Source organism: Heteronotia binoei, chromosome 1 (assembly GCF_032191835.1).
Source record: "Heteronotia binoei isolate CCM8104 ecotype False Entrance Well chromosome 1, APGP_CSIRO_Hbin_v1, whole genome shotgun sequence".
NCBI lineage: Eukaryota > Metazoa > Chordata > Lepidosauria > Squamata > Gekkonidae > Heteronotia > Heteronotia binoei.
In genome coordinates, this window is record NC_083223.1 from 270981726 (window position 1) to 270995890 (window position 14165).

The window sequence follows — 14165 nt, forward strand, 5'->3', positions numbered from 1 at the left end:
GCTCAGGTGGTGATCTTTTTCCTCTATCAGGAATCTGTTCTGTGAGCTGGTTCCTGGCTCAGTTTTTGGTTTCCCAAACTCATCGTCTCAAGGTCTGTCCATAGAGGAACTAACAGACAGCATTTATTACCTTACGACACTCGCAACCATCATTCTCCCGTTCTGACATGTTACTTTCAATTGGTTTCCCACGCGTATGCTAACCAGACCAAATGGCTTTTCAGTTTGTTAATTTCGCTATTTTGCCATTGGATTCTAACTTTGTACCACTTTAAATTCTTAACCACTGCCCACCATCTGTATGTAGCTCACTGTTCCCCATTCCACTGTCTGATGAAGTATGCATGAAGGCCTCATTTTGACCAGGAGCTCACAGGAGTGGAGCTTTGGAATCTCTAAATTTTATTGTGCTATTTATGAACATAAGAACATAACAGAAGCCATGTTGGATCAGGCCAACGGCCCATCCAGTCCAACACTCTGACTGGCCAATAATATATATATATATATATATATATATATATATATATATATATATATATATATATATATATATATATACACACACACACACACACTGTGGCTAATAGCCACTGATGGACCTCTGCTCCATATTTTTACCTAACCCCCTCTTGAAGCTGGCTATGCCTGTAGCTGCCACCACCTCCTGTGGCAGTGAATTCCACATGTTAATCACCCTTTGGGTGAAGAAGTACCTCCTTTTATCCGTTCTAACCCGACTGCTCAGCAATTTCTTTCTGGCCATCACATTTAAAGGGACCGCACACCTTTTAAATGCCTTCCCTCCATTGGAAATAATGAATAGGGGTAGTTTGGTGTAGTGGTTAAGTGTGCGGACTCTTATCTGGGAGAACCGGGTTTGATTCCCCACTCCTCCACTTGCACCTGCTGGAATGGCCTTGGGTCAGCCATAGCTCTGGCAGAGGTTGTCTTTGAAAGGGCAGCTGCTGTGAGAGCCCTCTCCAGCCCCACCCACCTCACAGGGTGTCTGTTGTGGGGGAGGAAGGTAAAGGAGATTGTAGACCGCTCTGAGACTCTTCAGAGTGGAGGGTGGGATATAAATCCAATATCTTCTTCTTCTTCTTTGGGGGCTAATAGAATTGGACCCCCCGGTCCAATCTTTTTGAAGCATTGGGGGGGGGTGTGTGTTTTGAGGAGATGGTATGCTACAAATCTGGTACCTCTACCTACAAAAAACAGCCCCCTCCTGTAGCCCCAGATACCCGCTGATCGATTCTCCATTATACCCTATGGGAATCATTTTCCTTAGGGAATAATGGAGTTTCCAGCAGACATCCCCCTACCTGCATTCTGATGACCCTAAAGTGGGAGGAAGATCTCCTAATCAGGGGATCCCCTGCCCCCAAATGGGGATTTGGTAAGAACAGAGGATACCTGATATAGATATGTCAAAAACAGCAGAATTCGGGTAGTACAAACGTACACCGTATATTCAGTTGCTCATTGTATTTGGTGGCTTATTTCGTACACACAATATACACAAGCATGTTCTTCAAGTCCCAGTCCGCAAAAGTCCACTGTATTCCAAAGTCTGCTTTGAGATGCAATCTTTGATTTCTTGTAAGAAGTGCTGGAGAAGAAAAAAGTAGAAGAGACGGGTTTCTCCAACACTTGTTACAAGAAATTAAAGATTGCATCTCAAAGCAGACTTTGGAATACAGTGGACTTTTGTGGAATGGGACTTTTAAGAACATGTTTGTATATATTGTGTGTATAGGGTTGCCAATCCCCAGGTGGGGGCAGGGGATCCCCCGGTGTGGAAGCCCTTCCCTCGCTTCAGGGTCATCAGAAAGTGGGGGGAGGGGAGGGAAATGTCTGCTGGGAACTCTGTTATTCCCTATGGAGATTTATTCCCATAGAAAATCATGGAGAATTGATCTGTGGGTATCTGGGGCTCTGGGGAGCTGTTTTTTGAGGTAGAGGCACCAGATTTTCAGTATAGCATCTAGTGCCTCTCCTCAAAATACCCCCCAAGTTTCAAAACAATTGGACCAGGGGGTCCAATTCTATGAGCCCCAAAAGAAGGTGCCTGTATCCTTCATTCTTTCCTATGGAGGGAAGGCATTGAAAAGGTGTGCCGTCCCTTTAAATGTGATGGCCAGAACTCCCTTTGAAGTTCAATTATGCTTGTCACAGCCTTGATCTTGGCTCCACCCCTAATGTCTCCTGGCTCCACCCCCAAAGTCCCCAGATATTTCTTAAATTGGACTTGGCAACCCTATGTGTGTATGAAATAAGCAATTGAATACAATGAGCAACTGAATATATGGTGTACGTTTGTGCTACCTGAATTCTGTTTTTGACGGGATTGGCAGCCTTGTTTGCAGGGCCTGTAAAACAGAGCTGTTCCTCCAAGCATTCCCTTGAGGAGGCAGACAGCCAACCAATTGGCTCGCTTTCCCAAAACAGACCATAAAACAGCTAAGAGAGAGAGAGTCAGTCCAAACCAGATTCCTCTTGTACAGGCTAGCAACTCCATGGCAATGCGTACACATTGGTCTAGCAAAGTCATTTCTGGGGTGGTGGTGGTGGGGGGAGAGATTTGCAATAGCTGTGGGTGCCTATTCAAAATGGCCTGAGGTGTTTTTGCAAACAATTAACATTCGCTGGGGGCCTATTTGCCAGGACGGATGCATCAAACCAAACGCTAAGAGACAATGGTTGAAAATCAGAATGGCATCTTTTAACCATATATGCACAGTATTATCCAGCCTCCGAGAGATTGGTGGAAATGCAGGGCCAATTTAAACCCTGTGGAGGCCCCGAGGCAGTCAAAATCTAGGGTTGCCAAGTCCAATTCAAGAAATATCTGGGGACTTTGGGGGTGGAGCCAGGAGACTTTGGGGGTGGAGCCAGGAGACTTTGGGGCGGAGCCAGGAGCAAGGGTGTGACAAGCATAATTGAACTCCAAGGGAGTTCTGGCCATCACATTTAAAGGGACAGCACACCTTTTAGAATGCCTTCCTTCCATAGAAAATAATGAAGGATAGGGGCACCTTCTTTTGGGGCTCATAGAATTTGACCCCCTGGTCCAATCGTTTTGAAACTTGGGGGGTACTTTGGGGAGAGGCACTAGATACTATACAGAAAATCTGGTGCTTCTACCTCAAAAGCCCCCGAAACCTCCAGTTCAATTCCCCATTATACCCTATGAGAATTGATCTACACATAGGGAATAATGAAGAGCTCAGCAGATGTTTCCCTCTCGCCCTCCCCCCGCCCGTTTCTGGCGACTCTGAAGTGAGGGATTGGCCTCTCTACTCACGAGTTGCTGCCAGCTTCTTCAAAGTAACACGGACACACAATCCCACGAGGAAGCCTTTCAATCGGAAACTGAAGCCTCCGGAGGGAGAAAGGCACATGGTCCTCTGGGGGCGAGGCTTCCCCCCGCTGGCCAGCTGACTGGGGGCAGGAAGGAGCCTGGGAAAGTGGAAGAACCCCAGCTGGGACCTGGGGATTGGCAAGGCCGCCTCCTGTGCTGGCTTCAAAAAACGCACGGTTGCCTTGAAGCTGGCAGGGCCCGGCCTCATCGCGGTGAGCTGTGAGGGGAAGAAGTGCAGTGGAACGGAGGGGGTTGGCAGCAGCAGTGGCAGCAGGGGCGGTGGTGGTGGAGAGGGGCAAACAAAGAAGAAGATGAAGATTATCTTGGATTTGTATCCTGCCCTCCACTCCGAAGAGTCTCAGAGCGGCTCACAATCTCCTTTACCTTCCCCTCCCCCACAACAGACACCCTGTGAGGTAGATGAAGATATTGGATTTATATTCTGCCCTCCACTCCGAAGAGTCTCAGAGCGGCTCACAATCTCCTTTAACTTCCCCTCCCCCACAACAGACACCCTGTGAGGTAGATGAAGATATTCGATTTATATCCCGCCCTCCACTCCGAAGAGTCTCAGAGCGTCTCACAGTCTCCTTTACCTTCCTCCCCCACAACAGACACCCTGTGAGGTAGATGAAGATATTGGATTTATATCCCGCCCTCCACTGGGACTCTGGGACTCTTCGGAGTGGAGGGCGGGATATAAATCCAATATGTTCATTTACCTCACAGGGTGTCTGTTGTGGGGGAGGAAGGGGAAGGAGATTGTGAGCCGCTCTGGGACTCTTCGGAGTGGAGGGTGGGATATAAATCCAATATCTTCATCTACCTCACAGGGTGTCTGTCATGGGGGAGGAAGGTAAAGGAGATTGTGAGCCGCTCTGATACTCTTCGGAGTGGAGGGCGGGATATAAATCCAATATCTTCATCTACCTCACAGGGTGTCTGTCGTGGGGGAGGAAGGTAAAGGAGATTGTGAGCCGCTCTGATACTCTTCGGAGTGGAGGGCGGGATATAAATCCAATATCATCTTCTTCTTCTTCTTAAGCAGACTTCATCAGACAAATGGGAATGGAAGCAGCAATTCTTAATATAAGTTTTGTATTAATATATTATTATTAAATAATATAAATAATATAAGCTTTATATAAATATATTATTATTAAATAATATACATTTTAATATTAATAATATAATATTCTTAATATTAAGAATTGCTGCTTCCATTCCCATTTGTCTGATGAAGTCTGCTTAAGAGCATCCGAAAGCTTTCATTCTGGATAAAACTTAGTTGGTCTTAAAGGTGCCCTTGTCTACTGCTTTGTACTATTGACTCATATTCAGCGTATGGTTCACTGAGACCCCTAGATCCTTTTCGCACAGACTACTGCTAAGACAAGTCTCCCCCATCCTATAACCACGCATTGGATTTTTCCTACCGAAATGCAGAACTTTACATTTCTCCCTGTTCAAATTCACTTTATTGGTTTTAGCCCAGCTTTCCAGCCTGTCAAGGTCATCCTGTATCCTGTTTCTGTCTTCGACTATATCTGCAACCCCTCCCAATTTTAGTATCATTGGCAAATTTAGAACACATTTCAGCAATGCTTAATAGAGATGAAGCGTTCATGAGGAAGGGCTGTGGCTCAGTGGCGGAGCCTCTGCTTGGCATGCAGAAGGTCCCATCTCCAGTTAAAGGTAGCTGGTGATAGGTGATGTGATAGCCTTTGCCAGTATGAGTAGACAGGGCTTTTTTTGGAACAAGAACATAGTTCTGGTTAGCTTGCTGTCAGGGGGTGTGGCCTAATGTGCAAATGAGTCCCGGCTGGGCTTTTTCTACAAAAAAAAGGCCCTGTGTGAAACAATGGTGACATTAGGGGGTGTGGCCTAATGTGCAAATGAGTCTCCACGGGGCTTTTTCTACAAAGAAAAGGCCCTGTGCGAAACAATGGTGTCACCAGGGGGTGTGGCCTAATGTGCAAATGAGTCCCCATCGGGCTTTTTCTACAAAAAAAGGCCCTGTGTGAAACAAAGGTGACATCAGGGGGTGTGGCCTAGCGTGCAAATGAGTTCCTGCTGGGCTTCTTCTACAAGAAAGCCCTGCAAGTGTCAAGTGCCTTGGCATGAAAGGGTTACTATCTTACAAGCTGTCCTGCATACTGTTATCTCTCTTCTTCCCTTCTTCCCATGCTTCACTTTGCACCTGCACTATGTTATGACTACGGACCAGCTTAGTAACAAAATGTATCAAGAATTGCTTGGGAAGATAACTACGGGGTGGGGGGAGGCCTATCATTACTTGCTATGCGTTTGCTACACTTATATTATTGATGAATTTCCTGTAGTGAACTAGATCTGACTCAGACCGTCTGTCTGAGAATTACTCGCTTGTGATTCTGAAGAAATGGAACCTATTGATTAACAAAGGACTGTTTATCGAGCACTTAGGGGGAAAACCTGACAGTGAGTAGACGATACTGAACTTGATGGACCAGTGTTCTGATTTAGTACAAGGTAGCTCCATATCCTCAAATCCTCATGTAACCATAAGAACATAAGAGAAGCCATGTTGGATCAGGCCAGTGGCCCCTCCAGTCCAACACTCTGTGTCACATAAGAACATAAGAGAAGCCATATTGGATCAGGCCAGTGGCCCCTCCAGTCCAACACTCTGTGTCACATAAGAACATCAGAGAAGCCATGCTAGATCAGGCCCATGGCCCATCCAGTCCAACACTCTGTGTCACACAGTGGCCATAAAAACCAGGTGCCATCAGGTTGTCCATCAGTTGGGTCAGGACATTAGAAGCCCTCCCACTGTTGCCCCTCCCAAGCACCAAGAATACAGAGCATCACTGCCCCAGACAGAGAGTTCCAACAATATGCTGTGGCTAATAACGACTGATGGGCCTCTGTTCCATATATTGATCCAATCCCCTCTTGAAGCTGCCTATGCTTGCAGCCACCACCACCTCCTGTGGCAGTGAATTCCATGTGTTCATCACCCTTTGGGTGAAGAAAGAGACAACTAAGAACATAAGATAAGCCATGTTGAATCAGGCCAGTGGCCCATCCAGTCCAACACTCTGTGTCACACAGTGACCAAAAAAAACCCCCAGGTGCCATCAGGAGGTCCATCAATGGGGCTAGAATACCAGAAATCCTCCCACTGTTGCCCCCCCCCCAAGCACCAAGAATACAGAGCATCACTTGCCCCAGTCAGAGAGTTCCAAGAATACACTGTGGCTAAAAGCCACTGATGGACCTCTACTCCATATGTTTCGCCCCTCTTGAAGCTGTCTATGCTTGCAGCCACCACCATAAACAACATGGTTCCAAAAAGAAGGCAATCATGCAAGATTACAAGTAAGATTACAGTAAGATTACATACCCATTTTTTTTAAAAAAAAGCATTTCAAAAGTGTTTCAAAACATCGTGCTGTTTCTGAGAAATGTCAACCCTATCTTTGAACAACAAGGCAATAGCCAAACAGGGATTGTCATTCTGGTCTTGCTAATTTGATGGAAGTTGCAAGGCTGGAAGCCTCCACAAGAAAGTCATTTCAGGAAGAACCTACTGAAATACCTTGAGCAAGAGAAGGAAGGATTGATTTGTTAACAGAGATGCAATTCAATGAACAAACCAGTTTTCGCAACGAGTGGAGGAAGCACAAAGGGCTATAAGAGAAGAGACCATCCGAGGGACCTTTACTGCATCTTCGATCGTTCTTGCTCTTCTGTTCATTCCTGGTTGACGGAGGTGAGTCTTTAGAATGGCTTGGTTTTTCTTATAATTAGTGCATGGATGGTCCCACACTATCAGGTGTAGTGATGGAGGGTCCCACACTATCAGGTGTAGTGATGGAGGGTCCCACACTATCAGGTGTAGTGATGGAGGGTCCCACACTATCAGGTGTAGTGGTTAAGTGTGCGGACTCTTATCTGGGAGAACCGGGTTTGATTCCAAATTCCTCCACTTCCACCTGCTGGAATGTCTTTGGGTCAGCCACAGTTCTGGCAGAGGTTGTCCTTGAAAGGGCAGCTGCTGGGAGAGCCCTCTCAGCCCCACCCATCTCATAGGGTGTCTGCTGTGGGGGAGGAAGGTAAAAGAGATTGTAAGTGGACTCTTATCTGGAAGAACTGGGTTTGATTCCCCACTCCTCCACTTGCAGCTGCTGGAATGGCCTTGGGTCAGCCATAGCTCTGGCAGAGGTTGTCCTTGAAATGGCAGCTGCTGGGAGAACCCTCTCAGCCCCACCCACCTCATAGGGTGTCTGCTGTGGGGGAGGAAGGTAAAGGAGATTGTAAGTGGACTCTTATCTGGGAGAACCGGGTTTGATTTCCCCACTCCTCCACCTGCAGCTGCTGGAATGGCCTTGGGTCAGCCATAGCTCTGGCAGAGGTTGTCCTTGAAAGGGCAGCTGCTGTGAGAGCCCTCTGCAGCCCCACTCACCTCACAGGGCGTCTGTTGTGGGGGAGGAAGGGAAAGGAGATTGTAGGCCACTCTGAGACGCTGTCCTTGAAAGGGCAGCTGCTGTGAGAGCCCTCTCCAGTCCCACCCACCTCACAGGGTGTCCGTTGTGGAGGGAGAAGATCTAGGAGATTGTAAGCCACTCTGAGTCTCTGATTCAGAGAGAAAGGCGGGGTATAAACCTGCAGTCCTTCTTCTTCAAGTGCACACAAAAGCTTATAATTTGGATAAAATTCTGTTGGCCGTAAATGTGCCCGTCGTGGACTCAAACTTGGTTCTTTTAGTTGCGTCGTTCCTGATAGCTGTATGTGACTGTTTGGGGAGTGGTTATGTTCTGCTGGGAACAGACAGCTGTTATGTCAGAGAAGACAAAGTGACGTCGTCAGTCCCTTCTGATTATTGTTTGTTCCTTCACCCCAGTATCATGCATTATACTCAGCTTTGGCTGGTTTCTGAGATGCTTCAAAAACCTGCCCATCCCCCCTTGACCTGAACACAGTTGAGGGATAATAGAAATGATGGCGTGCAGTGTGGGAAACTGCCTTTGACTCTTTTGCAAAGACAGACAGATGATAGATAGATAGATAGATAGATAGATAGATAGATAGATAGATAGATAGATAGATAGATAGATGGATGGATGGATGATAGAGAGAGAGAGAGATAGATGGATGATAGATAGAGATAGATAGATAGATAGATAGATAGATAGATAGATAGATAGATAGATAGATAGATAGATAGATAGATAGATAGATAGATAGATAGATAGACAGACAGACAGACAGACAGACAGACAGATAGATAGATAGATGATAAATAGATGATAGATAGATAGATGATAGATAGATAGATAGATAGATAGATAGATAGATAGATAGACAGACAGACAGACAGACAGACAGACAGACAGACAGACAGACAGACAGACAGATAGATAGATAGATAGATAGATAGATGATAAATAGATGATAGATAGATAGATAGATAGATAGATAGATAGATAGATAGATAGATAGATAGATAGATAGATAGATAGATAGATAGATAGAGGGGCTTTTTTGTAGCAGGAACTCCTTTGGATATTAGGCTACACCCCCCTGATATAGCCAATCCTCCCAGAGCTTACAGGGCTCTTTTTACAGGGCCTACTGTAAGCTCTTGGAGGATTGGCTACATTGGGGGGAGGGGGTGTAGCCTAATATGCAATGGAGCACCTGCTACAAAAAATGCCATACAAACGCACAAATACAAAAAAAAAAAACCTTTAATGGCATAATAGAATGAAACCAAACTATAGGCAGGATCCAAAATGGGTGGAACCAAGTAAAGTATTTATATATCTAAAGTATTTATATGTCTAATGTCTGTGGTTATCAGTGGAAGAAAAAAAAAATGTTCTTTGTGGAAATGGCTATTTCTTTTTTCCTTCCTGAACAAAATGTTGTCTTCATAGGTGGTCCATTGACTCAAGATGTGTGACAGTCAGTTGGAAAAATGTATGGAGACCATCATCAATATTTACCACCAGTACTCGATCCGTGTGGATCATTATGATATGCTCAGCAAGGGAGAGCTGATTCAGTTGATTAACAAGGAGCTGTGCAAAACCTTGAAGGTGAGATGCCAGGATAGGGGCCGTCAGCTTCCTTCCTGTGGCTGCTTGGGATGGGATTGGAATGGGCAGATTGGGCACTGATGGCCAAAAGGTAGACTTCTATAACTTGATAAGGAGCAAGCTGAAGCAGGATGGATTTTATGGTTCATGTAGGTGAATTTCTCCTGGGCTTCCTTCCTCATCCATCCATCCATCCATCCATCCATCCATCCATCCATCCATCCATCCATCCATCCATCCATCCATCCATCCTTCCTTCCATCCATCTATCTTTCTTTCCTTCCTTCCTTCCTTCCTTCCTTCCTTCCTTCCTTCCTTCCTTCCTTCCTTCCTTCCTTCCTTCCTTCCTTCCTTCCTTCCTTCCTTCCTTCCTTCCTTCCTTCCTTCCTTCCTTCCTTCCTCTCTCTCTCTGGAGTGATACGTATATGAATTTGGGAAGGTGAGCCCAATGTTCTGGCCCCTTCCTTTCCTCTCTTAGTTTGTATGTGATTTTTTTTTTTTGGGGGGGGGGGTCGATGTTGACAGATACCAGGTATTTCAGGGAAAGAGGGAGTAGTAGAGGTCTTTCCCCTGTGGTGTGGGGTAGATTCCAAAATATTGGGTGTGGGGCAATTTTCTGCTCAAATCTACGATGTAATGTTGACCTTCCCTGCCTTGATTTTCTGTTGATATTTCCCTTGAACGTATAAGTACTTGTTTTCATGAATTTTGTAGATAAAATGCATACATTTTAATGGCAAAATTTATTCCACATCCCAGAATATTTCCAATTTTTTGTGGAGTGATATGTATTAGAGAACCTTTTTTTAAAAAGTTTCCTATGGGGGGGGGTCATAGTGGGAGGGCTTCTAGTGTTCTGGCCTCACTAGTGGACCTCCTGATGACCACTGTGTGACACAGAGTGTTGGACTGGATGGGCCATTGGCCTGATCCAACATGGCTTCTCTTATGTTCTTAAGTGACACAGAGTGTTGGACTGGATGGGCCATTGACCTGATCCAACATGGCTTCTCTTATGTTCTTAAGTGACACAGAGTGTTGGACTGGATGGGCCATTGGCCTGATCCAACATGGCTTCTCTTCTGTTCCTATGTGACACAGAGTGTTGGACTGGATGGGCCATTGACCTGATCCAACATGGCTTCTCTTCTGTTCTTATGTGACACAGAGTGTTGGACTGGATGGGCCACTGGCCTGATCCAACATGGCTTCTCTTATGTTCTTAAGTGACACAGAGTGTTGGACTGGATGGGCCACTGGCCTGATCCAACATGGCTTCTCTTCTGTTCTTATGTAACACAGAGTGTTGGACTGGATGGGCCACTGGCCTGATCCAACATGGCTTCTCTTATGTTCTTAAGTGACACAGAGTGTTGGACTGGATGGGCCACTGGCCTGATCCAACATGGCTTCTCTTATGTTCTTAAGTGACACAGAGTGTTGGACTGGATGGGCCACTGGCCTGATCCAACATGGCTTCTCTTATGTTCTTTTTTTTTCAGAAAAATAAATTGTTTTATTATATTATACATACAACATATAACATAGCCAAACATACATACTCAGAGAATTCAACATACCCACCACCATTTACAAAGGAACGTATAGATAACTTTCTAACAGTTATATCTTATTCTATCTATTCAAATCTTAAATGTTCCACCCATTCGTACACCGATTTCCAAGTATCATTACATTCCGTAATATTACCATCTCTCAACCTCGTGGTTAAGAGATCCATTTCTACAGTCTCCATTAATTTAACTATAAACTCATTCCTATTTGGACTGGATGGGCCACTGGCCTGATCCAACATGGCTTCTCTTATGTTCTTATGTGACACAGAGCGTTGGACTGGCTGGGCCACTGGCCTGATCCAGCATGGCTTCTCTTCTGTTCTTAAGTGACACAGGGTGTTGGACTGGAGGGGCCATTGGCCTGATCCAACATAGCTTCTCTTATGTTCTTATGTATCTGAATCAGAACATTTTACAAACATGAAGCCAGCCTTCAGCCTGGCATAACTATACCTATGTATTTTGAGGTAGGTAGAGATACAGGGGTCCAAATCCTTACCACTCTTCCATATTAAGCGTAGTTGGATATCATTTTCTTCAGCAATTATTTCATACCTTTCGCCACATCAAATAACCCCCAGTCCAATGATCCGCAGCAAATGTACATTGACCCCACTTCTGTGGAAGTACATTTATGTTTATTTATAAATGTTGGAAATTATCCTTCCAATGCTTAGTCCATGCAAAAATTTTTGTCACAAAATTACTCTAATTCAGGGGTATCCAACATGCGACCCGTGGCCCGAATCAGGCCCCCGAGCAACTGGCTGTCATCTGCTTCCTTCTCCCTCTCTCTTGCTTCCTTCTGTGTCACAGCTTGCTTTGCAAGGCTTTCTCAATCACACAGCAGAGCTACTGAGCCAAGCCTCTCTTCTTTCTATTCGCTGAGGCGCCTCCCCCTCCTGGTCCTCTGGGGAAGGAAGGAAAGAACCAGAGTTTCCTTTGCCCAGTTCCCTGGATCCCATGGGGAAAATACAAAGAAAGTACCTTTAAGACCGAGTGCTAATGTTTTAAGGGTGTTTTAAGTTGTTGTTTTTTTCAAAACTTTATGTTTGTCTGTGTCCTTTATAAAGTTTATATCTCTGCTACCTAATCATTAGGGTTGCCAAGTCCAATTCAAGAAATATCTAGGAATTTGGGGGGTGGAGTCAGGAGATTTGGGGGTGGAGCCAGGATATATTGGGGATGGAGCCAGGAGCAAGGGTATGACAAGCATAATTGAACTCCAAGGGAGTTCTGGCCATCACATTTAAAGGGACCGCACACATTTCTAAATGCCTTCCTCCACAGGAAATAATGAAGGATAGGGGCACCTTCTTTGGGGGCTCATAGAACTGGACCCCCTGGCCCAATTTTTTTTGGAAACTTGGAGGGTATTTTGGGGGAGAGGTACTGGATGCTGAAAACCTGGTGCTTCTACCTCAAAACATAGCTCCCCAGAGCCCCAGTTACCCACAGATCAATTCTCCATTATTTCCTTTCAGAATATGTCTCCATAGGGAATTATAGAATTCCCAGCAAACATTTCCCTCCCCTCCCCCCGCTTTCAGTTGCGGCCTTTTCAGTTGCGGCACCTGCACCGTGGAACCAGCTTCCGGATGAAGTGCGGGCCCTGCGGAACCTCGACCAGTTCCGCAGGGCCTGCAAGACCGCCCTTTTTAGACAAGCTTATAACGATATCAACTGCTGAGTTGCTAGGAACAAAGAACCGCCATCTTTAATATTACCTTAACTGGCAGAATCAGCGCCAGAACAGTTTTATTGCTGCCAGATATATATATAATATAACTAAATTATGTATTTTTAACTTAACTGGTTTTTATATGTTTAATTTTAATTGTTAAATCTAATGTTTTATCATTATGTTAATGTATGAATTGTTGTGAGCCGCCCTGAGCCGCCTAGACGGGGAGGGCGGGGTAGAAATAAAATCTATTATTATTATTATTATTATTTCTGATGACCCTGAAGTGGGGGAAGGGCCTCCAAACTGGGGGATCCCCTGCCTCCACCTGGGGATTGGCGACCCTACTAATCATAAATAGGTACACACATGGCCCGGCCCAACCTAACATGGCCCGGCCCTACAAGGTCTCATTTATGTCAGATTTGACTCTAATAAAAAATGAGTTCGACACCCCTGCTCTAATTTATGTCTCCACAATGGTGGGCTCCAGGTGGCTTTCATCCACCTCCTTTCCTCCATTTCACCCTCAAAACAATTCTGTGAGGTAAATTGCAAGCTTGCATGGGCAGGGTCCACCAGGGTCTCCAAGATCCTAGTCCATTCTGGGAATCAGCCCTCAAACACATTGCCCTCTGGAAATTATGGAAAGAATCTAATGAGGGTTGGATGCCTTAAAATAACCAGCTTTTGTTTTCACAGAACGTGAAGGACCCCAAGAAGGTTGAGAGCTTAATGCAAGAGTACGACAAGGACAAGAACGGGCAGCTCGATTTTGGAGAATTCATGCGCTTCCTGAGCTGGGTGTTTTGTCTTGCTCATGAAAACATCCACCAGAGGGAGGGTCAGGCTCCAGGACAAGGCCACGGCCACAGCCACGGCCCGGGCCAGGGCCACGGCCACAGCCACTAAATATAATCAGTGAGCTCAATATTCCATTTCCTTGGCTATTGTTGCCACTGGGAGATTGAACCAATAAAGACTGAACCAATACTCCTCAGGTGTTTGTTTTGTTCTTTTGGGGAAAGAGATGATGTAGGACATAGTGGCATTGTTTTGAATGGGTGAGACATGGGAAATCTATCCTATTAATCAGTATTCCAGTCCTCCAAAGGAGACTTGCTTTATTAAGAGATCTTATAAATTAAGAGTATCTATCTATCTATCTATCTATCTATCTATCTATCTATCTATCTATCTATCTATCTATCTATCTATCATCTATCTATCTATCTATCTATCTATCTATCTATCTATCTATCTATCTATCATCTACCTACCTACCTACCTACTTATCCATCCATCATCTGTCTGTCTGTCTGTCTCTCACACACAGATAGAAAATTGATATGACCCAAATGTAGTAACCTCTTTCTTGTAAACGTTTCTGTTGGGACATTCTCAAATGTCTGGACATGGCCAGAAAAAACTACCATGATACTGGTCTCTGAGGT

General features: G+C 45.2%; 1 protein-coding gene across 1 annotated transcript; it reads left to right on the forward strand.

The window, feature by feature from the left end:
* Positions 1 to 9306: 9306 nt before the first annotated feature.
* Positions 9307 to 13700, forward strand: LOC132588494 (protein S100-A12-like). Its single transcript, XM_060260897.1, has 2 exons — positions 9307 to 9450; positions 13414 to 13700. Exons 1-2 carry the CDS (start codon positions 9307 to 9309, stop codon positions 13621 to 13623), a joined length of 354 nt encoding a protein of 117 aa, XP_060116880.1. The 3' UTR covers positions 13624 to 13700.
* Positions 13701 to 14165: the final 465 nt, after the last annotated feature.

What these genes read in the sequence shown, in the direction of transcription:
- LOC132588494 (XM_060260897.1), top strand. Translation starts at nt 9,307, where the DNA reads ATGTGTGACAGTCAGTTGGAAAAATGTATGGAGACCATCATCAATATT. An exon ending in AGCTGTGCAAAACCTTGAAG is followed by an intron (nt 9,451 to 13,413) that starts GTGAGATGCCAG and finishes TTGTTTTCACAG; the next exon opens with AACGTGAAGGACCCCAAGAA.